The sequence below is a fragment of the Melanerpes formicivorus genome, unplaced genomic scaffold, assembly GCF_026170545.1.
Source record: "Melanerpes formicivorus ecotype bairdi unplaced genomic scaffold, bMelFor1.0.p_v2 SCAF_21, whole genome shotgun sequence".
In the NCBI taxonomy this organism is placed as follows: domain Eukaryota; kingdom Metazoa; phylum Chordata; class Aves; order Piciformes; family Picidae; genus Melanerpes; species Melanerpes formicivorus.
The window spans coordinates 6,556,727-6,584,063 of NW_027142373.1; the positions used below are offsets into that span (position 1 = coordinate 6,556,727).

At 61.8% G+C, this 27,337-nt stretch overlaps 1 protein-coding gene across 5 annotated transcripts; it reads right to left on the minus strand.

Moving 5' to 3' along the window:
* BAHCC1 (BAH domain and coiled-coil containing 1) lies at positions 1-26,287 on the minus strand. Of its 5 annotated transcripts, none has more exons than XM_068151225.1 (27): positions 26,067-26,287; positions 23,739-24,075; positions 15,547-15,726; positions 14,381-14,503; positions 12,260-13,978; positions 12,078-12,183; positions 11,781-11,989; positions 11,499-11,657; positions 10,919-11,112; positions 10,228-10,585; positions 9,392-10,138; positions 7,979-8,163; positions 7,717-7,853; positions 7,404-7,505; positions 6,144-6,246; positions 5,836-6,058; positions 5,400-5,564; positions 4,964-5,289; positions 4,563-4,670; positions 4,216-4,481; positions 4,044-4,119; positions 3,855-3,963; positions 3,623-3,745; positions 3,362-3,535; positions 1,440-2,590; positions 801-1,037; positions 1-714 (listed from the first exon to the last, which is right to left on the minus strand). In XM_068151225.1, exons 2-27 carry the CDS (start codon positions 23,914-23,916, stop codon positions 508-510), a joined length of 7,665 nt encoding a protein of 2,554 aa, XP_068007326.1. In that variant the 5' UTR covers positions 23,917-24,075; positions 26,067-26,287; the 3' UTR covers positions 1-507. The 5 variants fall into 5 exon arrangements, with proteins under 5 accessions (XP_068007326.1, XP_068007324.1, XP_068007325.1 ...); XM_068151223.1 differs by having other exon boundaries at positions 5,788-6,058; XM_068151224.1 differs by having other exon boundaries at positions 7,979-8,166.
* Positions 26,288-27,337: the final 1,050 nt, after the last annotated feature.

The following is a 27,337-nucleotide window of genomic DNA, read 5'->3' on the forward strand; positions in this document are numbered from 1 at the left end:
GTTTTTTTGTACATTATTTTTTTTAATGATTTTTGTTTGTTTGTTTGTTTTTTAAGTTTTTTTTGTTGTTGTTTGTTTGCATGTTGTTTTTTGTCCTTTGCTTTTTGTTTGTCTTTTTTTTTCCTTTGTGGTTTTTTTTTGTGTGTGTTTTGTTTTTTTTGTTTTTTTTTTTGGTTGGTTTCTCTGTTTTTCCATAAAACTTCCCGGAAGAAATACAATATTTACAGGCAAAATAAATAGAACAACACACCTGATTTCTGCTTTACCTGCTGGCAAACAGTCAGAGGTACTAGGGAAAGTATGGCTTGTAGGGGAGCCCCCTCCCCCCCTGCCCCCGCGCCCCCCATGATGATGATGTTGCCCCCTGCCCCATTTACCCCATCCCTGGACACCCCAGGGCTTTGCATAATAGCCAGGAAGGAGCCCCACAGTGGAGTAGGGGGGCGCAGACATCCCCAGTGTCTCCCTCCCTGTGCCCAGGTTGGGTAGGTAAGGGGGGGGGGGGGGTCAGCAGAGGATGGGCACCCCGTCGACAGTCACCAGCCGGCCTGTGGTGGGGTCATAGGTGCCTGCCAGGTAGTAGAGGTCCTGCCGGTCCTGGTACTTCTTGTTGCGAGTCATCTGCTCATAGTGCTCCCGTCCCACCACCTGGCACTTGTGGGAGATGGTCTGCACATCGTTCTCATCCTCATGGCACGACTGGTACAGGGCATTCTGTGGTGGGGGACACAACACAGCATCACCAGCTATCCCCTGCACCATGCTGTCCCCTTTCCCAGCTTCCTGTGCCCACCCCTCACCTTGCCATCACTCTGCCGCTTGCCCAGCTTGGTCTCTTCGGGGTGGTAGAACCACTTGACTTTGACCACCATGTTGCTGCCCCAGGACTCCCACATGCTCTCAATGCGGCCAATATAGGGCAGGTTGGGCCGCCCGGCAGAGAGGAAGACGGCGCAGTCCCCAATGCGCAGAGTCTCCTTGCCCCGCACGATGGCCTTGTAGAACAGCTTCCGTGCCTTGCCCTTCATGCCCCGACGCTGGGGGGGACAAGGTAGCAGGGTCAGGGACAGCGCACGGACTCCCAGCCCCATCCAACCCCACCCTACCTGCCCAACCAGACTCCTCACAACTCCTGGCACACTGCTATGCATCCATGTGCCCTGCCCCCATGCACCCTAGCCTGGGCACAGAAGCACCCTGCCATGTACCCTGCCCCAGGTACCCAGGCCCATGCCCATGCACACAGGCACCATGCACCCGTGCGCACTGCCATGGACAGCGTGACTATGCCTACACCCCATGCACGCTGCTCCAAGCATCCATGCTCATTGCCATGCACCTGTGCAACTGCCCTATGCCCCCATGCCCCAGGTGCCATGCCCTTTCTTTCCCCTTGTCTATGCTGAGCGGCAGATGCCCATAGTGGGCACTAATTGTACCTGCGTGGGGTTCCCTGACCACCTCCAGAGCTGGCGCGCGGGCAGGAATGCAGAGATCTTTGGCCGGTTTTCCACCGAGGGCAGGCGCTGCCTCCGGGAGAACTCTTTGGCTTTGGAGAAGCTGAGGGCTTCCTTGCGCTTGAGCTTGGCCTTGGGGCCAGCAGCGGTGGCCTTGGTGAGGAAGCACCGCTGCGGTGTGCCGCTCTTGGAGCGCAGAGCCTCCGGCTGCGCCAGCAGCGCCGGCACCGGGTGGGAGAGGCAAGTCTGGAGCAGCAATGTGGAATCCTCGTCCTCGGAGCTGTAGGAGGAATCCTCATTGTCGGAGGAGCAGAGGCTGGAGGTGGAAATGGAGCCGGAGCTGGAGGAGGTGGAAGAACCCGAGGAAGAGGAGGACACCGAGAGACGGGTCATGAAGCGTGAGGACACATCAGCGCCCAGCCCGCCTGCCTCCTCGTCCTCGTCCATGTCTGAGTAGGAGCTGTGGCAGTCGCTGTCACAGTTCAGGGTGAACTCAGCTTGGCCTGAGTATTTCCGCAGTGCCAGCCCCACGGGCAGCTGGTGCACAGGTGCCCGCCCCTTCCTATCTTTGCCTGCCAGTGTTGCATGCGCATAGCTGTGGCTGGCCAGCGGTCGCTCCAGCTTGGCCCCAAAGTCCTTCTCAGCCAGAAGCAGAGCCTTGCAGTTCTTGTTCTTGGGGGACGTCACCCCTTCGTGGTCCAGCTTGACCAGGTACTCGCTGCCTGTTTTCCTCCGGCCGCTCTTGCCCATTTCTGCCTCCATCCGCTCAGCCTTTTTGGAGCGCAGGAGCTTCTGGGCTGCTGGGAGCACCAGCCCGGCCCCGGCTCCAAATGAGGCATAGGAGCTGGCAATGCGGCTGAAGGAGTCGGCCCCAAACCCATTGCCAAAGACAGGGGCAGCGAGGTGGTGGTGGTGATGGTGGTGCACGGGGAAGATGGTCTCCTTGGTCCGCAGTTTCTTGGCATTGCCATTGACCTGGAAGAGGTTCTGCAGCATGGCTGTGCCTTTGCTCGATGCCTTCCGCTTCGTCTGTGCCACCGCTGACCAGCTGAGCAGCTGCCCACCCCTCCGGCTCACGAAGGGGTCGCTCAGCAGCGGCGCTTTGCCGCCCGATAGCATCTCCACAGCTTTGCCTGCCAGGAAGCACAGAGTCGTTTCTGTTGGAAAAGACCTTTAAGATCCAAGCGTCACCCCAGCACTGCCAGGTCACTGCTAAACCATGTCCCTCAGCACCGCATCTACACAGCCTTTCAATCCTTCCGGGGACTCCACCACTGCCCTGGGCAGCCTCTTCCAGGGCTTGACAACCCCTCTGGGGAAGAAATTGTTCCACATGTCCAACCTAAACCTCCCCTGGCACAACTTCAGGCCATTTCCTCTTGAACTTTCTATCCACCTTCACCTCATTACAACCTCCTTTCAGGTTGTTGCAGAGAGCAAGGTCCCTCCTTAGTGTCCTTTTCGGCAGGCTAAACAACCCCAGTTTCCTCAGCTCCCTTCTCCATCAGTGAGATGGGGTCAGAAGGCATCAGCAGCCATGAGGGAGGACAGTCAGAGGCAGGGTTGCTCTGGGACTGTCCCCATCCCTGCATGTCCTTCCCTGCAGCCTGATCTCCCTTCCCCATTGCTACTGTGCTCTGTGCCACTTCCTTCCCCATCCTTGCTCCCTTCCCTGCACCCTGCCATACTCCACTCCCAAACCCTGCACCCCATCTTATGCTGCAGCCCCTACCTTGCTTGCATCTCTGCCTCCTCTGCTCCCCCACACCTGCATCGCAGCCTCCTTCCCCAGCATCCATCCCCATATCCCAGCAACCTGTGATCCCTCACACCCCTGCTGCCGGCACCACCTTCCTTGGGCACCCCACAGAAGGTGGTCTATAGGTGGCAGCTCCTCTCCGTACCACTTTTCTCCTTGCTGGCTGCCTTCTTGCCTGAGCTCTTGGGGGGCTCAGGGCCATCGTGGCGGTCAGGGCAGAGGCTGGGGGGCAGCTCGCCGGCAGGGGGTCCCTCACCACACGACCGCTTCGTCCTCCGGCATGAGCTGGAGACCAGCAGCGCAGGAGATGGCTCGGTGCCTGTGGGCAGTGTGGCGTCAAGGCCGGTGCTGCTGCCCTCCCTGCCCACCCACTCCAGCCCACAGCACCCTGCCCCAGCCCCCTCACACTGGATCTTGAAGTCAGGGGGCAGCAGGCGGATGTTGGAGACGGCGATGTGCCCTGTATCGCCGTCGTCAAACTCCACCATCACCGCCTCAGGATCATCCTCCTCTTCGTCGCTGGAGGAGCCTGCAAGTGTGGGGAGACTTGTTGCAATGCAGTAGGGGTCCACAATGCCCCCCAACCCCAACCAGCCACCTCACAGTCCCCCTGCAGTCACCCCACGGTCCTTCCTCACCTTGCACCACGTTCCCTGGGTAGAGGCACCGGGATTTCTGACTCCAGTAGGCACAAACACGGGTGCCTGGTGGGAGGCTGCGTCGAGACTGAGGCCGGATGTCGAGGACCTGTGAGGAAGATGATGTGTTGGGCTCCAAGGCGTACCACTGCCAGCTGGCACCCTCCCTGGCCTCACACCCCTGCTCACCGCCTCCTGTAGCAGCTGCTCCTGCGAGTAGATGCGCTGCCGGTTCCCCCGCTCACCCTCAATGATGATGCTGTAGCTGGAGAAGGGGCATAGAAAGGGGCTCAGCACCCACCCAGTCACCTCAACATCCCCACCCAGTGCAGGAACCCCCACCCTGACCGCTCAAACTCACATGTCGGGGGGCTGGATGGTGCGGACACTGCCAGCATAGAGCAAGCTGTCCTCTTTGGGGATGAGGATATGGAGCCCATCCCTCAAATCTTCCTTCTGGATGGCACAGGCATGGGGCAGAGGGGAGCAGCGACCCCCTCGCAGCCCTCCTGCCAGGCAGCCCCCTTCTTCCTCCTCCTCCTCGGAGAAGCTGCTGTTGTCATCGAAGTCAAAGTCGTCCTCCACAGTGAAGCTCTCCAGCAGCTTGCTGACTGCCCGGCCCTTGCACTGTGGGACAGGAAGCTCAGGGTGGGTGGGGGGCACAGGAAGTGTCCATGATAGGTTGGGAGCCTGGCTCTTGTCTCTCACCTGCTTGGTGGCCACTTTGCTTTTGACCTTGGCCAGCTTCTTGCCCTTGCTCAGGATGGTCTTGGCACTCCGGGGGGAGAGGGACAGTGACAGTGCTCCGGTTTTCCGCTGTGGGAGAAGGGCCAGAGCAGGCTGATGGCACTGCAGAATGCTGACCCCAGTCCTCTGGGGCCCACTGCCTCCCCATCAATGCCCCCAAATAACCCCAGTGCCCTTAGTCCATGAATTATTGTCCCCCACCTCCACCACCAGCCACAGCCTACACACCCATCCCTCCACACCTCCAGGACCCAGTGGAGATCCCTCTAGCCACACCAACACTGCCGGTCCCTGTGCAGCCATTCATCCTTCTGCCCTGCCCAGTCCACGGGTGCCCCCCACCCTTTGCCCTCCACGCTCACCCTCAGGGCTGACTGCAGCACCTTGCTCTTGCGTGTTGCCTTCTTCAGCCTCTCGCTGGCCAGACGAGCCCCCTCATCCCTCGCTGTGAAGTGCCGTGGCTCGGTCCCGGCAAAGAGGCTGCTGGCAGGGGCCAGTGCACTGGGACTGCCGGTAGTTGACGGCCGGGGGCTGTCCTTAGCCTTGGCCTTCAACTTCTTCTTGCCACCCTCCTCACAGCCACCTGCCTTCCGCCGCACAGGCACCTTCTCCAGCTTGCCAGCCCCTGGCTTCACTGGCCGCTGCTTGATCTTCACCTCGCCCTCGGGGCTACCCAGAAGGCAAGGTCCTGCTGTGGCAGAAACGAGGCTCAGGGCACCCTGTGAGTGCCCACCCAAGCCCTGGTGTGTGCATCAGGTGGAATCCCTTGTTCCCATGTTCCCCCAGTATCCCCATTACCTAGCAGCCCCTGCCTTTCTTTCTTCTTCTTTGCCTTTTCATTGGCCTCCATCTTCACCACAGAGGACGGGGAGGGTCCCAGCACGGCCACAGGCACTGAGGGTGGCAGGGACAAGCCTGGCTCATCGTCACCATCCTCGCTGTCAGTGTCTCCATCATGCTCATCTGCAAGAGGAGGAGGCAGCGATGAAGGACTCCGTGCACCCAGGAGTGGCTGCTGCACCTCTCTGTGACTAGAGATGCTGGTTCCCCATGCAGGATGGGATGAGTCAGGGTCCTTTGCGACCCTTTGGCACACACCACCACCCAGCACTTGCAGCTGGCTGCCTCCCTCTCCCTGGCTCTGCAGCACCTGCTCCTTACCCCATCCCTGTGCCAGACCACACACCTCTATCCCCATGCTGGATCCCAGATCCCATCTCCAAGCCAGCCTTGCCTTTGAACCCTGCTGACTGCCGGGGATCAGAGTCTTGTGGCTGGTACTTGGTAGCCTTGGAGCTCTTGGGTCGGGAGAGTTTCTTCTGGATGCGGCCACCAGGGTTGGGGTCTTTCCGGCGGAAGGGGCTGATGCCAGCAGGCAGCCCTTTGCTCTTCACCTTGTGAGCCACCTTGCAGGCCAGCTTGCCCGGTGAGCTGCTCTTCTTGCACCGCACCTTCTCCTGGGGGGGCACAAGGTGGCTCAGGAGGTGCTCAGCAGCCCCCAAGCCCTAGTGTGGTGCTGACTGGTGGTGGAGCTGGACTCACTGGGGAGCCGAATGTCGCCTCAGCCAGTTTGCTCCTCTTCTTCTTGGGCTCGGTGTCCCCTCGCAGCTCAGCACACAGCAGGGACAGGCTGGTCTTCACCGCCCTGGTGAGGAGTGCAGCGTGGGCATAGCGCCTGCAAGACCCCACAGAGGGATCCTGCTCCCGCACAGGCGGATCCAGCACCCCCTAAAGGGGTCCTGCACTCCTGACTGGATCCCACATCCTCAGCCTGGCTCTGCATCCTTTACTGGATCCTACATCCTTAGCTAGACGTTAAAACCCAGTCTGGATTCTACATCCCTCAGACAGAACCTGCACCCCTGTCTGGATCCTGCAGCCCTGCCTAGATCCCACAATCTTGTCTGGATCCTACAACCTTGCCTGGATCGTGCACTCATGTCTGGATCCTGCAATCCCACCTGGATCTGGCACCCCTATCTGCATCCCACAACCCTGCCTGGATCCCACAGCCCTGCCTGGATCCCACACCCCTGCCTGGATCCTGCATCTTTAGCTGCATCTTGTACCCCTCGGATGGATCCAGCTCCCCCAGGCCACCACCACCAGCCACCATCTCCCCCCTCCACATTCCACACCCCCCCCCCGCAATAACCTTCACTCTCTCACTAATGTTTTGTGACATAAAACCTAGAGATTAATTTTTTTCCCCCTTTCCTTTCCGTCTTAATTGAAGGAACCATTTAGCGCAGATTTAACTGTTATTACTGACGGGGAGGGGGGGAAGGAGGGAGAGGACTGGGGGCCGGGCACGCACACACGCTCCGAGCATGTTTGGACTCGCTCTGAGGATTTATGCAAATGGCCCTGTCGGGAGAGGCAATTTGTAGCCGAGAAGGACAATTATACAGGGCCCGGGAGTGGGGAAACGGCTGCGCCGGGCGGCTAATGGGTAATAATAAAGCGCCGGCAGCACCAAACGCCGCTGCAGCGTGACCGATGGCTTTATACGGCACAGATAAAGAGGCTTTTATGCAACGCTGCTCCCGCAGCCAGCACGGGGTGGGGGGTCGGGGGGACACACGGTGCTGCCACCCAGCTGAGCCCCCTCCCAGTCACAAGCGGGAGCATATTGAAGTGAGCAATCAGACCTCCCCCACTGCCAAAACGTGGCTGCAGTGGATAAGGAAGGGGTCTCCCAGGCACAGCCACCTCTTTAGCAGCGTGACTGGAACCCCCCCGCCAGCAGGGTTGGTGGCCCATCCCCAGGGACAAGGAGGACACGCGGCGCCGGTCACTCACTTGACCTTGCGGCTCTCGGCCCTGCCCAGTGTGCTGGAGTGCTTGCGCTTCCTTGGCCGCCCTGGGCCACGCCGTGCCGGGCTCCGGGAGCTCTCATCACGCCTGCAGCCGTGGCAAGATTGGGGGCACCCTGAGCTGTGCAGCCACCGCAGGTGGTGCCCCTCCACCGAGCTGGGCTGAGGACAGGCCCAAACTCATTGCACTGGTGGCCACCACTGCTGTCCCTCCCCAGGCCTCCTCATAGGCCACCAACCCCCTGCCCTGCCCTTCCCTGCCAGCCTTGGGACACCTCCAAGATGGGGACAGGGCATACTCATGGTCATGCCGCCTCTGCAGCTTCACCAGCTCCCGCTGCTTCTCCTTGTAGCGGCGCTGGAGCTCCGCCAGCCGCATCCGCACCTCCACCTCCTGCGTGTTGAGCTGCTCGATGGCTGCTTTCAAGGGGCAAACCTGGAGGGCCGAGAGGGGGTGTGGGCGGGCAGCTGGCCAGGGCCAGCAGCCTCGGTCTCCAGGGCTGAGACCGGGCACAACTCATCCCACCTCCCACTCGCGCTAACTCGCAAGGAGACACTCACGGCCTTGGTTTTGGGCGTCCAGGTGTACTTGCGGCGGGGGATGCGAGTGCGGGGTGGTGGGGAGGTGGGCAGGGGGCTGAGCGCAGGGGGGCTGCCCTCCCGGCTGGCTGCCTCCACCAGTGACCAGGCGGCTGCCACCGTGGCCAGGTTCTGTAGGTTGAAGGCCAGCAGGTCCTCGTCCTCCCCTGCTGGGACAGGAGGTCAGCAGGGACAGTGGGGACATGCCCTGGACCCCCACGCTGACCTATGCATGCTTCTGTGTGACCAGCACACCATAGTGGCACCGGGGCCGTGTGGGATGAGAAAGGGGGTCTGAGGGGCAGGGGTCGTCATGGGGCACAAGGCCATGCCATGGGGTGCCATGGACGAGTGGGGTGTTCTGCAGGATGCCACAAGGGGTGGTGAGGGGCAGGGAGATGGTGCACAGGGATGGCATCACTGGGCAGCCGTGGGGCTAAGGGGCTGCTGGAGCCAGGGGTGGGCACACAACAGCAAGGAACTCATCAACAAGCACAGCCAAGCTCGGGAGAGATGCAATGACATGCCCCATCTGGCTGCCCCATGGGCATGTGGGGCCCCACAGCTACCCACTGCCCCCCAGTGTCACAGCCCCACACCACAAGGCCATGGGCAGCTCCAAGCACGCAAGGTCCCACCAGAACACACCCACCACAGGGCTGGGGACACACCAGGACGGCCAGCACGGCCATGCCGGCCTTCCCTGCCGGGGCCCCTGGGATTCCCTGGGGAAGCCGAGCCGGGAGGGAATCCCAGCGCCTGCCTGGAGCCAGTGCTGGAGCTGAGCCCTGGGCTGCAAGCAGTGGCTGGCTCCTGGGCACTGCATCGCACCACAGTACCAGCACTACCAGCCTGCACACAGCCCTCTGTGGCAAAATGCTATGCAGTCCTGCTCTGGACACGCACCCCCAGCCCCCTGATCCATAAATGCACCTGCATCCCCTGATATGAAAATGACCCCCAGCATCCCCTGCTCCAAAAGTGAACCCATAGCTCTCTGCTCTAAACAAGCACCTCCAGCCCCCTGCTCTGCTGCAGAACACGTGTACTGCCCAGCCCCGCTTGTGTGAGAGCAGCCCTGCTCTCATGGGCACTGCACTACCCCTCTCTTCCATGCCCCACATACAGAACCTGATGCAGCACCCTCAGTAGGGGGCACCTGGGCACCTAATTATAGGCAGGGGTCACCAAGTGGCAAGGGACACCAAGACAACAGAGTGCCATGGGGCAGTGGGAAATAGGAGTACAGGGTCCCACAGGGGCAGGGCATACTGGGGAGCACTGTGAAGCCAGAGTGCTGTGAGCACTGGGATGAACCAGGAGCCATGGGGCAGAGTACCAGGAGGATGGGGTACCACAGGGCAGGGGTAGCAAGGGACACCAGGGACCACTCACCTCCCAGGGCCAGGTCACAGCGGCGACGGCGCAGCTCCAGGTCAGCCAGCTCGCTGAGCAGGGCAATGCCAGGGATCCCTGAGGCATGGGGGGCAGGCGAGGGGGGGGCTGGAGGGGGCTCCTCAGGTGAGCCCAGTGCTGGCAGCTCCCCCAGGTCAATGCCAGCAGCAATCAGAGCCTCCAGCCCGCCCAAGCAGCCCTGTCGCCCATTGGAGTCTTCGCCATCCTCCTCATCACAGCTGCCCTCTGGCTCTGAGCCATCGCTGTCACCTTCCTCCTCCTCCTCCTCCTCCTCCTCTTCCTCTTCCTCCTCCTCTTCATCCTCTTCTTCCTCTTCCTCAGCAGTGGCGGGCAGTGGGGAGGTCCCCACCACAGGCACCGGATGTTGCGGCTCTGGTGAGCTCTGCTCCGGTGCTCCCTGAGCTGTGTCTGGGCACACCCCAAAGGGCTCCTCGGTAGCCCCCTCAGTCGGTGCTGATCCCCGCTCTCCACAGTGGGGTCCTGGGGTTAGGAGGTGGTGGTGATGAAGCAGCACTCCGGGACCCTCGGCCGCTGCCCCACTGGCTGGCAGCTCCTGCGGGGGGCCTGACTCCCGCAGAACCTCGCTGGTGGGGCTGAAGGTGCGGGACTGCTCCGGCTCAGCGGGTGGCGAGCCGGCGTGCATAGTGTCGGGGTCAGCTGGCTCGGCCGAGTGCGCCTCAGAGAAGCCCATGCCAGCAGCAGGGTAGCTGTAACCGGGGGGCAGATCTGTGGGGAAACAGCTGACTCTTAGCAGGGACTCCTCGGTACACCCCAACACCACTGGCACCCTCCTTTTCTTTCCCACCGGCTCCTACCTGGTTCCAGGGATTTGGGGTAGTTGCGGGGCACTTGCCCCTCTCCGCGCTTGTCCTCAGCGTCGCTGCCCTTGCTCTGGACGGGCAGAGGGCTGTCAGCTGGGGAGCGGGGGGCGACGGCAGAGCTGGTGGTGGGGCAGACGGGTAAAGTGCAGGGGGCCGCAGGGAGGGTCACAGGGCACTTGGCTGGGTGCCGCAGGGCCGGAGAGTGGCAGCAAGGGGACAGCTTGGGGGGCCCGGGGGCTGCTGAGGACAGGCCCTTGGTCGGAGGGTTTAAGGCAACTGCTTTGTGAGAGGGTTTGAGGGGCTTCTCGGGACCCCCATCCTCCAGCTCCAGAGGCTGCTCCTCCGGTTTCCGCTGCAGAGGACACAGAGGTCAGCACGTGCCAGTCTCACAGCCTGGTCCCTACCCAGTATCTTACAACCCTACCCCACATCCCAGCCCTGCATGCCACAGCCCCTCCCCAGCACCACACAGCCCAGACCCAGAATGCAGGCCCTGCTTCGCTGCTCAGTCCCAGTACCTCCATCCCTGGCCCACATCTCACACAACAGCATCTCACCCCTCACCCCACATCACCCCCCCATCCCTACAGCCCAACCTCTATCCAACCCTGCACCCCCAGTCTAGCCCCACATCCCACCCCACACCCAGCCCCCCAGTCTCTCCATGCCCCCAGCCCCATGGCACCTGGACATGCGCCTGGCGTTGGATCTCGAGGGCCTGTGCTGCTCGCTGCTGCTGCTGCAGGGCGTAGAGCTCCTGCTGTCGCAGGAACTGTGAGCGTGAGTACACAGGCAGCTGCCCTGTGTGCTGCAGGTGGGTGCTGGGGCCTCGTCCCGGGTACATTGGGGGCCACAACGATGCCTGGTCCATCACATCGGCTGCCGGTGGCAAGGGGTGAGACAGAGACTGACCTCAGGGTCACCCTGCAGACCCCAGCAGTACCATCCCCCACCCTGCACCCCTGGTAGCACCCATGGGGACCCACCTCCCACACTTGCATCTCCAGCACCACCTGCAGGGACCCATCTCCCACCCCTGCATCATCAGGAGCACTAAAAAGAGTCCACATCTCCCACCCCTGCACCCCCCAAAATCACCCAGAGTCCACATTTCCTACCCCTGCACCTCTGGCAGCAACTGCAGGGGTCACATCACCCTCCCCTGCACATCCCATCCTCCAGCAGCACCCACAGGGATCCCATTTCCTCTCCCCCAGACCCAAACCTCCAGCAGTGGCCCCAGAACCCTCCCATCCCAGCCTCACCCAACGTGTGGGGGGTGCCGTGGGCTGGGGGCTCAGTGGGTAGAATGACGAGCTGGGCTGGGGGGTCCTGGGAGAGGGGGAAGACAGGCTGCATGGTGCTGGGCATGGAGGTGGGGAAGGCAGGTGGCAGGTTCTGGTGCAGCGCAGGGTGGCCAATGCCTGCAGGGTGGAGGGGGTGGTCTGTCAGTGCTGGGGTTCGGTGAGCAGCACCCCACTGCTGGGGGAGGGTGAGCACTGAGTCAGCCCTGTTCCCACAGCTCCCCGTTTGCCAGCGGCACTGACCATAGGAGTGTCCCCCCATCCAGATGGAGGGGCTGCGGGTGCGGGGCAGCCAGTGCGTGTGTGCTGGGTGGGCATGGGTGGCAGGGTCACCACCGAGCTGCCCTGTGGGGAGTGATGAGCCCCCAGCTATCATCAGGTGGGGCGTCAGCTCCCCAGGACATCCCCCAGACGGATGCATTCGGGCAAACTCCACCAGGTCCTTGTTGTCCCTGCAGGAAGAGAAACATGAAGTGTGGGGCAGAGTGTGACACTGGTGCTGGGCCCCACAGGGACACTCAGCTCCATCTCACTACTTACTGGAGAATGAGCTCTCGCCCTGCCAGCCCCAGGCGCTCCTCACAGAGCCGACCCCGCTCCTCCTCTGCTTCCAGGTCGATGAGGTGCATGGGCCGTGCAGTGCCCGCTGTGCCAAGGACATGACATTGGCATCAGCATGGCACCACCAGACTGCCACCAACCCCCCCCAACCCGAGCCCTACCTTTGATGCTGGCAGCTGCCCGGCCCTGCCGCCCAGTGCCACCACTGCCATAGGAGGTGTCAGGTCGTCCCAGCGTGTCCTTCTGCCGTGCCACAGCCACAGCGATGCCAACAGGTGGCTGCCGCACCTCACCTTCACCAGCGGACAGCCCATCATGCTCCCGGCCACGGGCACAATCTGGTCGCTCCAGCTCTGGCTGCCCCTTTCCCGGGGGAAATTTGGCATCTTGGTGGGCACAGCTGCCCTTGACGCCCCCCAGCCCGACAAAGGGGGGGCCCTTCTGCCCCCCTAGCAGCGCCTGGTTGCTGTATTTCAGCAGATTCTTCATGGCCGAAACCTCATCCGGGGCAGCTGGCACCTCCTGACCCAGCACCGGGCCCTGAGTCATCAACGCAGCCGGCTGCAGACTCGTGCCAAAGGGGTCCAAGTAGGGTCCCTTCCTCTCCTCTGCCACACCAAGTGGGGGGCCCTGGCCCTGCACGCCCCAAGGGGGCAAGTGGGGCCCACCATAGCCCAGAGTACTCAGCTCCAGTGGCTTGCGCTTGCCCTCAGGGCCAGCACCAGCTGCCTCTGTCTCGGGGTGCTGCTGGTGCCGAATTCGTGCCACCTTTTGGGTAGCTGGTCCAGAGGGAGGGTCCTTGGGGGGGCCCTTCTCTAAAGTGCAGCAGGAGGGGCCGACCCGGACACTCAAAGGGTCAGGGCGGGCAGCACGGGAGCAGTCGGGCGGTGGTGGGACCTCGAAGTAGCCCTTCTCCAGAGCACCCTTGGGTGCTGGACCCCGGCTCGCAAAGGGCGGTCCCTCGGCTGCTCCCCCACCGAGGTACTCCAGCCCCTTCAGCCGGGCACTGGGACCCCCCCAGTCCAGTCGCCGCTCAGCAGCACCCTCTGCCTTCAGCGGGTGGTGGAAAGGGCCACCGTAAGTGACTGGGGGCTCTGTGCCCACCTCGGCGTGCCGCTCCTTGGCCTCAGCACGCTCGAGGCCACCAGCCTCTGCCGTCACCTGGAAAGAGCGACTCTTGTCTGTGAGGTGCCCCACCGAGGGCACCAGCGTGGCACCGCTCAGCTTCAGCTCTCGGCCAGCTGGCTCCGGCAGCGGGCACAGCATCTCGGGGCCAGCGTGGAGCTGGAGGCAGGGGAAGGAGCCGGCAGTGGGGCCAAGCGTGGCCGGTCCGGTGGGCACCGCGTAGGAAACAGCATGGTGCAGCATCTGCCGTCGCTCCACACACTCGCTGTAAGGCTGGGGCATCTCAGGAGCACCTGGCTCCCGCTCGCCCCGACATGGCTCCTTGGCACTGCAGCGGCCGGCACGGGGCATGGCACTGCCGGCACAGCTGGGCAGCACGGCACGGCTTGCATCACCATCCAGCCCCTTGGCACCCAGCAGGCAAGAGGCGAGGTGCTTGGGGCGGCCGTCACCGGCCCCTCGTGTGGGCAGCCCCTCTTTGCAGTGCCCTTCTGGTGGCACTGGCAGAACCACCTTGTGTCGCTCCTTTGGGTCCTCCTCAGGCGGCCGCTCCTTGGGGTCCCCCTTGCCCACCTTCTCTTTGCCCGCCAAGAAGCGGTCATAGTCCTTGGGGGTCTTGGGCAAGGATCCAGCCTCTCGCTCCCGGCTGCAGGAGCCAGTGGGGGGCCCAGGAGCGGCACGGGCGATGCCAGGGAAGCTGTGGCTGGTGGGAAGCAGGGCGGGTTGGGCAGGCAGGTTGCGCAGGTAGAAGTTATCTGGAGAGGAAAGCGACGGGTGAGCCCCTAGTGGTCCCCTCACTGAACAACGGTGAGGGTCTGGGCACCCAGGGCTGCAGCCGTGCCAGCGCTGGCTGGCCGCTAATGAGGGGAGGAGCGTGGGGGCCGGCAGTGCCTAATTAACTCCATTTCCCACCCAAACAATGTTCCCTATTAAGCACCCGCCACAATATTGTGAAAAGCGAGAGCAGCGGCTGGGCTGGGTGCCCACCACCCCGTGCCCGCCGGTCCCACTTCTCCTCAGGGACCTGACACCAGGCATGGGCACTGGAGACAGGCACTGAGCCCCCTACCCATGCCAGGCTAGGGACATATGCTGCTGTGGGGAACCCCAGCCAGCCCAGTGGCACTGCAGTGCCATGCTAGGACCCTGGTACCTGCCTTTTTGGCTCTCGTAGAAGCGGTGCTGGCCATAGAGGACGTTGCTGTTGCTGTGATGGTCCAGGTGGCTCATGGGCAGGAAGGTGGAGGCCAGGCTTCCAGAGAAGCGGGGGTACCCGGGGGCTGGGGACAGAGTGGTCAGGAGGGGTCAGGCTGTTCTCACAGCCCCCCATGGAACCTCTGTATTGTGCCACAGCGTGCACCACACCGCACACCATCCCAGCTACACACCACTCTGGCCATCAGTGCTAGAGTCTGACACCCCCTCCAGGACAAGGACCCTCCTGCCCCCACAGAACAGCAGTGGCTGCAGAGACCTGACAAACTTAGGGCAGCAGTGGCCATATGCTGGAGGCTCGGCACAGCCCTCAGTGGCATGCTCAGGCTGCCTGTCCATCAGCGGTGGGCTGTTGGAGCTGTGTGCACTGCCCGGCCCCCCGAACCACCCCACCCCCCCGGCACGCCGTGCAGGCCCCGGCACGCCAGGAGCCAACTGGCAGCCGGTCAAACTACCAGCTGGGCTGGCTGCCAGGGCCCCGAGCCAATACCACCTCCCTGCTCCTTAACTCTGTCAGCCCTCGCTCTGGCCACCGTGGCGGGGATGGGGACATGCTGGAGTTCCAGGGGGTGTTGGGGGCAGGCCCCTGCTCCCCACCATGTGAGGTGTCTGTTTGACTGGTCCCAGAGGTCACTATGCAGCAGCTGGCCCCAGCATGAGGGTCCCTGCTGTGGGAGGGGAGCAGTAGCCCCTAGTTTATCACCAGTGACACAAACTGGCCTGGGCTCAGCCCAGCTCCTGGCATATGGGGCAGGGGTCTACAGCCTGGCACAAGCATCTCCACCTTGTGTCCTGATTGCAGAATGGCGAGTCTGGTCCCTGTGGATGCCCAAGGGGGTCTGTGGGCTTGTGGCTCTCCCCAGTGCCACCCTGAAGCTTGCTGCATGCCAACCGCATGCCCATGCCGGCTGGCTGCCACTACCACCCCACGTGCCAGTGTCTGGGAGGTCCAAATACTGCCCACATGGGCATTCTCTGGATGTCACCTGCCAGCACCAGGCAGAATCCCATCTGCATCCAGGCCACCCCGCAGGGCCACCCAACAGGGCCACCCTGTCTGTGCACCCCTAGGGTGCTGCCACCCGTCCCTTCCCTGACGCCCACTCACCTTCATGGGAGTGCGAGAACCAGATCTGGGAGGTGCTGGAGTGGGGCCCACGGAATGCTGGCTCTGGGGGAGAGGCAGTGGGGCCAGTGGGGTGGCTGGGTGCCCCTGAGCCCAGGCTGCCACTCAGGAAGCCCCCCATGAAGGAGGAGGTGGGTGCACTGCCCATCAGGCTGCTGCTGGCTGCAGGGAAAGAGGAGTGAGTCAGAGGGGGCTGCCTGTGTCCCTGCTCACCTGCCCAACCCCACTGCCATGCTCGCTCGTGCACACTCCTGCTCATGCCAGCTGCAGGGCTGTGCACAGGGCACGCTGTGTTTGTACATCCCTTGGGCACACCCACACCTCTCGTGTGCACACACCCCTTGCGCACATGAAGCCCCTGTGCACACCCATCCCTAGTGCATGCACATCCCTCATGCACAAGTGCCTCTAGTGCACACACGCTTGGTGAACAGGCCTAGCCCTCCTGTGACTCCCTCCCCAAGCCCTCATGTCTCCACAGCCCCCTGGGGCATGCACACACACCAGGACATGTGAGGCATGGCCAAGTCATGTGACGAGCGCTGGTGCTATGCCCTGACCCCATGTCCATGCCCTGGGCACACACATGTGCTGGCACATGGGAAGCTTTGCACATGCATTTGGCTTGCCATGCTAATGCTACCTCCCCACTTGTGGCTTGGAGCTGCTGTGGGACACTGGCTACTCACTGGGATGAGCCCTGGCTGTTCTATGCCAGGGTCACCCTGCTGGCAGCATGGGCAGATGCCAGCCACAGCAGTCAGAGCCCTGCCAGTGCCCAAGGCGGTGGCAGGAAGGCTGGGGACACAGGGACAGCCATCGGCTCTAGTGCTGGATGGGTGTTGGGACAGGGGCAGAGTCACACGTGTGTGTATGTGTGTGCCCATGCATGTGTGCACACATGTGCAAGGAGGGGCAGACCTGTGGAGAATTGTAAAGCAAGGGGTCAGCCCTCGCCCTGACCCTAGCAGCCTCCCCAGCAGCTGTGGGGAGAGCCCAGCACCTCATCCTGGTCCCCACCCTGGCTGAAGTGTGAGGTCATGGTGGAAACATCGGAGCTGATGGCCAGTGGCTGGTTAGGAGCCAGAGAGGGGGGAGAGCTGCGTGGACTCACCCCCCGTGTCCCTCTGTATGCTGCTGTGGGCTGGTGTGGCTGCAGCCATGTGCCCATTGCTAGGCACGGCTCGGCATGGTGTGGTGTGGAGGAGCCCAGGCTGGCCAGCTGCCCGGCCGGGGCAGGAAGCAATGCTTTGCTCTCTAAGCCGGCCCACGCTCCCCAGCTAATCCCTCCGGGATGCCTCTGGGATGAGTGTCGGGATGTGGTTTCAGGCAGCTCGCTCCTTCCTGCGCTGGCCAGTCGGGGACCGAGCCCAGGCAGAGGGGCCGTGTGGGCCGAGGGCACGGCCACACCCTGCCACAATCCTGGGAACCGGACGCTGCCCACCCTGTGCCGGCACACACTGGGACCCACCGGCCCGCCACGCCGTGCCAACGCACCCTGGAGGAGCCTGCGCCTGATGCCGCCCACAGGCAACGACCCTGGCACAATCCAGCCCCGGTCGTGCCGGGGGACCCCGCGGCAGGGTGTGGAGCCGGCAGCGTGCCGGGCGGCTGTGCCGGGCAGGAAGCCGAGGTTTCCAGAACGAGCCTTTTCTGGAAGCTGTGAAACAGGCTGTAAAAAAGCAAAACCACCCCCCCCCACAACGGCGGCGGGGCCGTGCTGGCGCAGAGCATCCCAGGGGGCTGGCAGGGCCGTGGTGCAGCTCCCCACACCTCCCACCTGCTGACTCATGCCCACTGGCACGGTTGAGTCCCCTGGCGCACACTGGCCCCATGGCTGGTCCGGCCGTTCCCACCCGCCTCATATGCCCCTAGGCACATCCTCCTGGCCCCTCGCACACTTGTCCCCTGTCCGGAGCTGTTCCTGCTCAGCATGGCGTGATACAGCACGAAATGGCTCGGCATGGCACAGCCTGGCACAGCATAGCCTCTGCCCCCTCTGGCTACAGTGCCAGTGAGAGCAGCAAAGGGCCCCTGAGACTATGTACAACTCGTCTCACCCATAAGCAGGCAGTGCCGGAGCTGCCAGCACAGGGCAGATGGGCAGCAGGATCCCACCCCAGCAGCATCACCCTGGGAACCCCCTGGCTGAGCTTCCCATGACCAGCACCATGAGTCAGCCTCACCAGTATCACTCCCAGCCCTGGCACTGGCACAGCTGGCAAGAAAATCCCCCATGCCAGGTGCAAGTGGAGTGCAAAGGGTGGTCATGGCTATGGCCATGGCCACCAGCCCCAGGCTCTGATGGCTTCTGGGCAGCTTCACACCCCACATTCATGCTGGGAACTCCGGCAGCTCCAGCACAGCCACGCAAGCACTGCGCTGGCCCCAGCCACCCCACAACCATCCTGACACAGCCCTGGTCACACAACACTCTGAGGTGCACCCTGCAGTGTGGCCAGGCAGAGAAACTGAGGCAGGGGAGGGAGATGGTGGCACTCGAGACCCCCAAACATGACTGGGGGTAGACAGCAGGCAGAGGAGAGGGTTAAAAGGGAAATGAAGCCACTGCCAAACCTCAGTGGAGGGAATGAGGAGGGAGGGCAGCTTCGCCTTGCTCCCCAATTCACAGAGGATCACACGTGTGATGAGCATGCCGTGTCTCAGCACAACCGTACAGACAGTAGTGGGGGAGATGAGGGCTGGGGAGGGGGGAACATGGGTGTGACTTGGCAGAGGGAGCAAAGGGTGCTTCTCCCCAAGCCACTCTTCGCCCCCACACCAAGTGCAGCACAGATGGGAATAAGTTGGGAAGATAGAAAGTTTCCCCTGCCAGCAAGCAGAGTCAGGGTTGGTGTGGGGGGGGCCCAGCCCTGTTGTGGGGTTACTCCAGGCACAGCTGCTTGAAGCCCCACAAGTTTCTGGGCCAGGGTGCAGCAGCAGGGTCCCCAGAGTGACACTAGTAGGAAAGGGAGCATGTCTTTAGCCCCTCCTCTCCAGAATGCCCCATCCCCTTGCCTCCGCTCCAGGAAGTGGGGGGATTGCACCCTGCTATTTAGGGGCTTCATTTCAAAGAAGGGGTTGAACGGGGGCTGGAGCCCCTCGGCCACACCCGGGCAAGGTGATGATGATATCCACGGCGGCACGGAGGACGTGCGCAGGGCGTGGAGTTGAGTTACTCCCCTGGCTATTTCGGGGCTGGAACATTCCAAGCGAGGCCAGGGCCGCACGCGGAGACACCAGGAGCTGGCAGGGACCCTCCTGCCCCACGTCCCCACAGCTGGGCACCCTTACGGAGGTGGCTCCCCACAATCCCTGAGAACCCAGGGCAGGATGCAGCCCCCCCAGGGCCCTCCCCACCGAGCACTTCGCAACCCAACGCAGCCACCTTTACATATCTGACAAACACAAAATAAGTGTAATACAATTTCCTCGGCGTTATAATTTAAGATTAATCCATATTGTTATGGCACTAAATAAATGCTGTAATATCGGAACGCGGTTCAAACGAGCTTGACAGAGCGCCAGAAGTACAATTAAAACGTTATCCGATGGGTAATCACGCGGCAGTCGCTCCGTGCTAAGTGCCACTCGCAAGCTGTCGGCTTGCCACGGAGGGAAGGGGAAGGCTGGCGCTGGGAGAGGGCTGCTGCGCGCTCCCGCCTGCCTGCACGCTTGCTGGGGGTTGTGCGCCGCTCCGGGGCCGCGTGTGCACCGCTCGGGACACACTGCTTGCACGACTGACACCTGCATGCCCAATGCATGACTTGCACTCTCAAGGCATGATTTGGACACCCAATGCACAACCTGCATGCTTGAGGCATAACTTGCACACCCAATGTAGGACTTGCACACTCAATACACTATTTGCACACCCAGTGCATGATTTGCATGCTCGAGGCACAATTTGCACAGGCAACGCACGATTTGCATGCTCAATACACAATTTGCACACCCAATGCAGATTTGCATGCTCAGTGTATGATTTGCACACCCAGTGCACAACTTGCAGGCTTGATGCACAATTTGCACACCCAATGTACACAGCTCGTAAAGCCCAGGGGCCATTTTGGGAGCAGCCACAGAGCTGAGATGGGACCACAGGGAATCTGGGGAGGGCTAAGGGGGGGGTCCCAGAATTCCACCCACACACAACTGCACAGAGATCTGATGTCCCTAAGCATCGTGGACCCACCAGGGATCTCCCCAAAACTTGGGGACCATGGTGACACTAGCACATGTAACCCTGTGGGAGCAATCCTAGGGGGCTCCAAGCACTCATCCTATCCCTCCTGGAACTAGGGGAAACCAGCACCCAGCAGGGTCAGATCCTACCCCAGGGTGGTGCTTGCAGGAGCAAGGATGCAGGCAGGGTGGCTGGTCGGGCAGGCATGGCAGCATGGATGGAGGGATGCAGACAGGCAGGGCTGCAAGCAGGGCCACGCTGCGCCCATCTGTTTTGCTTTAAGGGAGCGGATAGAGAAGAACTCCAAGAATGAGATTATTGGGTGAATGTTTATTTACTGCGGAGGGGGCGCGGGGGGGCACAGCCCGTGTGAATCTCTGCAGAGTCACCGAATAGCCAAATCTTGCTATTTTTGTTTCCTGCTGTAATTCCCCACTGGGTTACCCTGTACTGCTGCCATACATGCCGAGGGGAGAACCGGGAGGTGGGGTGGGGGGAACAGCACACTCCAGGTTGGACATTCCTGAAGGGTGCCTGGCACGCAAAACCTGGTGGTGGCACTACCGACAACACTGTCCCCAAGCCTGCCAGAACAGGCACCTGCCTCGGGGCGCAGGGACAGGAGACAAAGGCCAGGTGCTCACAGTCTGGAATGCTGAGACACCCCCAGGCCACCCCCACTTTGGGGTGATCAGCAGCAGTAGCCGGGAACTCACAGCAGCTGCTGGGACAGTGCCATGTGGCTGCTGGGGCTGCCCATTCCCCTAGGCCCCGGCACACAGCGGCATCTCCGCACGGATCGTTAGCAAACAGATGAACCCACTCCGCGGCGATTCCACAGGATCTGGGAGTCTCCGCATCCCGCTGGACACGTGCGTGCGTCGGCCACCCTGGCACAAGCGTGGCTAACGAGGAGCAGACAAGTTAATCTCAAAATCTGTTTTAACTTTGACACCTACTTTTTAAAATGCAGCGCATGCGGCGGCGCGGCCGGGCTGACACGCAGTGCCGAGGAGGGGAACAGGGAGCCCCCGTGCCACGGCTATGCCGGAGCTGTGCTGTGGCCTCCCAACCCCCTGTCACACCCCATGTCTTCAGTCATTAATGAGGAAGCTGCAATGTGGAGCGGCTGCAATGCTGGCACCCAGCCCTGCGTCACCACCCTGGCCAGGGGGCCACCGTCCCCACCTGCCCCCAGCCATCACCACCCCAGCTGCGCTGGGGGACTGTGCAGCACCCAGCCTGCAACTTAATCCAGGGAGGGGAACAGCTGTGGGAGCCTGGCTGGCCACCAGTACCACGCTGCCAGATCACCGCCTGTGCACCACTGCCAGCACGCACACCCGCAACAGGACACACACCCAAGTCACCACAGCTGGGCTGCACACCTGTGGTGGGCTGCATACCCACACCACCACAACTAGTTTGGGCACTTGCACCAGGATGCAAACTAGCACTGGTTTGCAGGAAGATGCACTACTGGGATACAGTTGCATACCAGCATCAGCACAGCCACAGCAGAGGGGCTGCCAGCAAAACCTGGTGCTCATGCAAGGCCCCCCAGCACTATTCGACGTCATGATGCACTGAGGGCTCTGCTGAGGTGACAAACAGCCCGCCACGATCCCAACTATATATTAGTCCATAAAAACGTCATAAGGGCAAAAATTGAGGCTCCTGCATAAAGCACAGATTTGGTCGAGCTGCTGCCGAAGTTTTCCAACCCTGTGCCCTGCAGCTGGGGTCTAGGACCCCCAGCCCTGCTTGGTATGGGGCTCAGCGCAGGCAAGATGGGGTGGTGGGACTATAGCCCCCAGATCCGGTAAGCGCAAGGAGGCTGCATCACGGCCTGGGCTGGGCTCCCAGGGTTCTGGGGGTTCCTGACCCCCAGCCCCAGGCAGGGCAGCGGCTCCCTGTGCTCTGGCCCCCAGCGCTGTCTCGTGCCATCATTTGCATGGTCCTGGTGCCAAAACCAGACACAAACCAGAGCATTTGTTTGCAATAACTGCGCAGTCCTGAATTATGGCTTTAATAAAATCAAGCTAAACAGCTTTTATCTCCCCTTCCCAGGGCGGCCTCCGGCCCCCAGCAAAGGCTCCTGGGAGGTGTAGTCCAGCCGAAGGCCGGGAGCCATTTGGGGGAGCGTGGCCGGAGCCCCCCCCACCCCCAAGCCAACAACGGTGCCCCGCGGCTGCCGCGTGCCGCGTCGGCCTCGCCACCGCCACGGCCGCCCGGCAAACCGCGGGCTGGCTTTATTTGCTGGGTGGGGTAATTATCAATCATCGGCGTTAATTACCGCTCCGCACGCTGCCACGGCTCCCGGCCCCATGGCACGGCCGTGCCGTGGGGAAAATGGGGCGCCAGGCCTGGGGACTCCCCTCCTGCCGGTCCTGTCACCGTGCTGGGCACTAGATTATAATTTTTATTCACTCGAGCAACGTTCCCGGACGCGCCTCCGAGTGCGGCTTGCCGGGATGGGCTCCGGCTGTGCCGGCCCTGCCAAAGCAGGGAATATTTTTAGCTCTTTCTGTTGTTGGGTTTGGCTGCTTTTTTTTTTTTTTTCGCCTTTTTTTTTTTTTTTTTTTTTTTTTTTTTTTTTTTTTTTTTTTAAAAGGCGAGTTTCTGCCGGAGTATTTTTAGCCTGATCCATGTTATTTTAACAACCTCCGTTGCATTTGGGCTCCCATGTGTCGCCCAGGCCCCAGCGGGCGTGAGGGTCCGGCCGCCGCCGCTACAGGGATACCATCACGCCGAGAATCCAGCAGGAAGCCAACAGCCCCCCCAGTGCCAGCGTTCCCTGAGGGGAATCCCCTCCCAGCTACCACGAGTCAAAACAGAGGTCGAGTCCCTACCCCAGTCCCCCATCCCAGGGTTGGACACTGAATCCCAGTATAGACACCCCCCCCCACACTCCAAATCCTGGGGGAGGCCAACGGTGATCCCGGAGGGGGGCCGGTCGCAGCACGAAAGCCGCGGCCACAAAACGAAACCGCCCCGGCCGCGGGCTCGATACATAGCCACCTCCCAGCCACCCCCCAGTTATCCCACCGCTTTCCAGCTCCTTTGAGGAGCCATGGGCCACCCCCCCGCGCCGGCCCGGCCGTGCCCCCCGCCCTAATCCACGCACTAATTGTAATCCCATTAAAGCAGATATAATTTTATTAGTATTCACAGCTCATCAAGGCGGCGACAATAACCGGCACTGCCGCCGTGCCGCGGCGAAAAAAACCGCCTGTGCCGGCGGGAAGTGGGGGGCCCCGGCCAGCATCGTGGAGTCGGCACCGGATCTGGCCCTAATTCTGCTCCAGCTCCATCCTGGAGCTTGGCGGCAGCAAATCCAGCTCCCTGTTGCGTGCCCTAACACCCCTTGAAGTCCCCACCATCACTTTGTGGCTGTGCATCCCACTTCAGGCACCCTGCACCCCTCTTCACCCTTGCCCAGCCGCAGCCGAACGCCCTTTGCCAGACAAAGCTGAGCGGGTGAGCGCACCGTGGATGCCGGCGGAACGGCCGGGTCCTCTGAGCCCCCACCGCAGTGCCGGTGCAGCTGGCTGTGCCGTGCTCGGCGCTTTGTCCGTCTGCAGCACGACACCAGGTGCTGAAGCGACCGCACGCGCTGCAAACCCCTTCGCACCCTAACACTTCGGCGCTTTATATAGAGCCGGGGGTTTGCTGACCTTTCCCCGCCGTCGCCGCACCACGGCACCGCCGCCGCTGCGCCGGCTTCGCGCATAACGGCCTCCTTGTTCCCCCAGAAAGCGCTTCCTTGTTCAGGCACTGGTATCTCGCTGGGCCAACACGGGGGTCACACTCCCACAGACCTAGAAAATGCCCCCACGGTGTGCACGAACCCCCTCTGCACACACCCCCTAAACCCACCGGACATAGTGACAGCGGGAGCAGCACAAAGAGGCCAAGCCCCCGCGGCTGTGCTGGACCCCACGTCCCACCCGGTCCCCTGTGCCGCGGCCGCTCCGGCGCCTCTGACCTGTGTGCGTGGCCATGGAGATAGGCGCGGGGAAGTACTTGGTGGGCTGGAAGTGTCCAGGGGGCTGCACGGCACTGTGTGCCGAACCCGCCACACGCCCCGTGCCGTGACGGTGGCCCAGGCTGCCTCTCTCTGACAGAAGCCGCGGCGGTGGAGGTGCGAAGTCACGGCCGTCCATGCCGGGGGCACCCACCCACCCGCTCGCTGCCCACGGCGGGCACGGCGGGACACCGACGGGGCTCCTCGGGGCGGCCGGCGATCCTCAGCGCCGCGGCGGGCCGGGTTCGGTGGCGGCGTGCCGCGCTCCGTGCCGGGACTCCCGGCTCATCCTCCGCTCCTGGCGCAAGGGAGAGAAAGGAGGACGTGAGAGCGTGGCCAGGACCGGAGGTTACAGTACCCCTGTGTCCCCAGGGACCCCCTGCATGCCCCCCCCACCCCCCCCGCGCCCTCAGTGAGCAAATCGCCAGTTTCTCCAGTATACAGCCCCCTTTTTCTCCAGTATTACCACTACACAGCTCTTTTTATTTTCCTCCGATATCCTCCGTGCCTGGCCCCCCATTTCCCCACCATCCCCGGCGCACTGTCCCCCCATTTTCCCGGTACACCCAAGTTCGCAGTCCCCAATTACCCCAGTACTCTCTGTGCACAACACCCAGCTTCCACAGTACTCCCTGTGCACGACCCCCAGTTTCCCCAGAAACCGCCCCCTCCCCGTTTTCCGGGTGCTCCCGGAGCACGGCCCCGGCCTTCCCGCCCGCCCCGCCCCGGTTCTCCCCGGGGCACGGCCGCCGCTCCCCGGCCCCGCTTCACCGCTACAACGCTCGCTATTCTCCACGCCGCTGCTCGGGGCCCGGTTTCCCGGTGCACATCCCCATCCTTTCCCTTATGCTCGGGCCCCAGTTTCCCGTTTCTCGGCTCTTGTATTTTCCCCGGTGCTCGGGTCCTGTTTTCGCCCCGATGCACCGATCATATTTCCCCGGTGATCAGACCCCAGTTGTCGCCGGTTTCCCCGGTACACAGATTGTGTTTCCCGACCCCCTTCTTTCCCTGGTGCACGGCTTCCTCGTAGTCTCTGGTGCGCGGGCCCCGTTTCCTCCCCGGTGCACAGGCCCGGTTTCCCGTTGCCTCCCCGGTGCACAGACCTTCCCCTCCTTGGTTTCCCTTCTTCCCCGGGTTGCAAGATCCCGGTTCCCCTGTGCACGGCCCTGGTTTTCCCGGTTTCCTCCTTCCCCGGGTTGCACGGCCGCCGCTCTCCGCTATTTCTTCGGTGCTCGGGCCACCGCTCTGCCTTTCCCCAGTGTCTGGCCCTGGTACCGGAGACCCTCCAAGGCAGCGACAGCCCGACCGGTGCGCGGGGCCCGCCGAGGCATTGTTCTCGCCAACGCCGGGGCCGGCGGGGCCCGATCCGGCGGGGAGCCCGCGGCTGCCGGGGCCGGGCCGGGCCGCGGCGAACAAAGGGGAGCGGAGCACCGAGCGCGGCCGGGGACCCTCCCGCTTCTCTCCGCAGCGCACCCGGGGCCGGAGCTCCACGTCCCAGTGAGGACGGGATGAACGCGGCCGTATTATCCCGGGGGGGAGGCTGAGGGCAGCGGCGGGAGGGAAAGATCCCGGCACAGTCTCAAAACGTGCGGATTTGTAAATAAATCTGCAGGAGAGCGGTATGAAAAAATGGGGTGTTCGGGTAAATTAAAAACAAACAAACAAAAAAAAAACCCAACAAAATTTTAAAGGAAAATAATTAAAAGCAAGAATATGTAATGCAGAAAAATTTTTAATGAAAAAAAAATTAAATACTGGATTCAAGAAAAAATGGTTTAATAGACAAAATTTTACGGGAGATCAAGAACATTTCGAACGCTCAAAAACATCGGAATGGAAAAAGACTAACGCACAACAAAAATTCTTCACTGTAAAATAATTTAATGTAAAATAACAACGCAGAAAATTATTTTAATGTTAAAAAAAAAAAAGCACTCGAAAATATCAAAGAAAAAACCGCGCAAAAAATATTAGAAGGGGGGGGGAAAAAAAGGGCGCAGAAATATCTAAACGGAAAAAAAAATAAAAATCGCCGCGCAAAAATGTTTTCATTTTGTAAAAAGTAAAAAAAAAAAAGATAATTCAAACGTTCCAAAAATGGGAAAAAAAAAAAAGGGGGACAAAAAAAATTAAAATAAAAAAGGAAAAAATAAAGCCGGCTTAAAAAAAATTTATATAAATACAAAAGCGCCCCAAATCACAATAAAAAACCCCAAAACAACAACCACCAACAACACCCCCCTCCTCCTCCGCCTTCTCCTCCCCAAGCACCATCCCGCAGTTACTTACCGGCGGGGTGTTGCGGGGCGAGTGCGGTCGGTCCCGCCGGCAACGGCGGAGGCGGCGCGGGTCGGCCTTGGCGGGGGGTGCAGCAGCAGCAGCAACAGCAGCAGCAGCAGCAACGTGCTCCTGCCGGTGCCCGTGCACTGCCCATGCACCGGCTGCTCTTGCAGCAAAGGGAACCGGAGAAAGAGGAGGGGGGGAAGGGATTGGGGGGGGGGTGGGGGGGGAAGGAGGAAAAAAAAAAGGGGGGGGGGAAAAAAAGGAGCAGGGGGAGGGGGGGGTTGGGGGGGGGGTCCCCGCCGCGCCTCCCCGCTCACGCCGCGCACTCCGCCGGGGCGACGCGCCCCGCATGCTAATAAGCGCGTGCCCTCTCGCCGCGCGCGCGCGCCGCCCCCTGATTGGCCGCCGCGCGGCGCTCGCGACCCCCCCCCAACACCACAACCAGCCCCCCCCCCTCCATCCTTTTCTCCCCCTCCTTCCCCACACACACACACACACACATACAACTCCCCCATTTTCCTGTGAGTGGCGTCCGTCAGCGCGCCACACCCAATAGGCTGGCGTTGAGCCCAAGATGCTTAACCAATCAAAGAGTAGCCAGGGTGACGACGCACGGTGGCGGCGCCTAATTCAAGCCCGGCAGATGAATGGGAGGAGCGCGCATGCGCGTTGAGTGAGCAGGCGCGGGGGGGGCGAGATGCAGCGGAGGTTGCATTGCAACGAAGGTGCAATGCAAGCCCCACTGCAACGCAACCCCCCTCCTCCCGCCCCCTCATGCTGATTGGCTGGCCACCAGCCAGCCCGCTGTCAATCACGCAGTGTAAACAAGGCACGGATTGGCTGCAGTTTCAAGGCGGCCCCCAGGCGGGAAGGGGTGGGGGGACACGCCAGTTTCTAGGCTTCCCCCAACCCCCCACCCCCTTCCCCCTCCCCTACTTCGGGCGGACCCCGAGGGCCGGGAGCGGAGCTGCGGAGATCAAAGGCGGTGGCGAGAAGGGAACGGGCCGGAGTCAGGCACCAGCTCTGCTGGCAGGTTGGGAAGGGGGGGTCTGGGTGGGGGGTGGATTAGGGGCTGGGGGGATATGTACAGTGCAGCGGGGCCTGAAGTGCGGGGCTGTGTGAAATGGAGAGAGGCAATGCGAGGTGGACGTTTGCTATGGTGAGGACTCAGGCGGTGCAAGGTGAGGACTGTGCATTTTGTGTGTGTGTGTGTTTAATGTTGGGGGGCCATGCGGTGTTGGAGGCAGCAAAGTCAGAGGGCTGTGTAATGTAGGGAG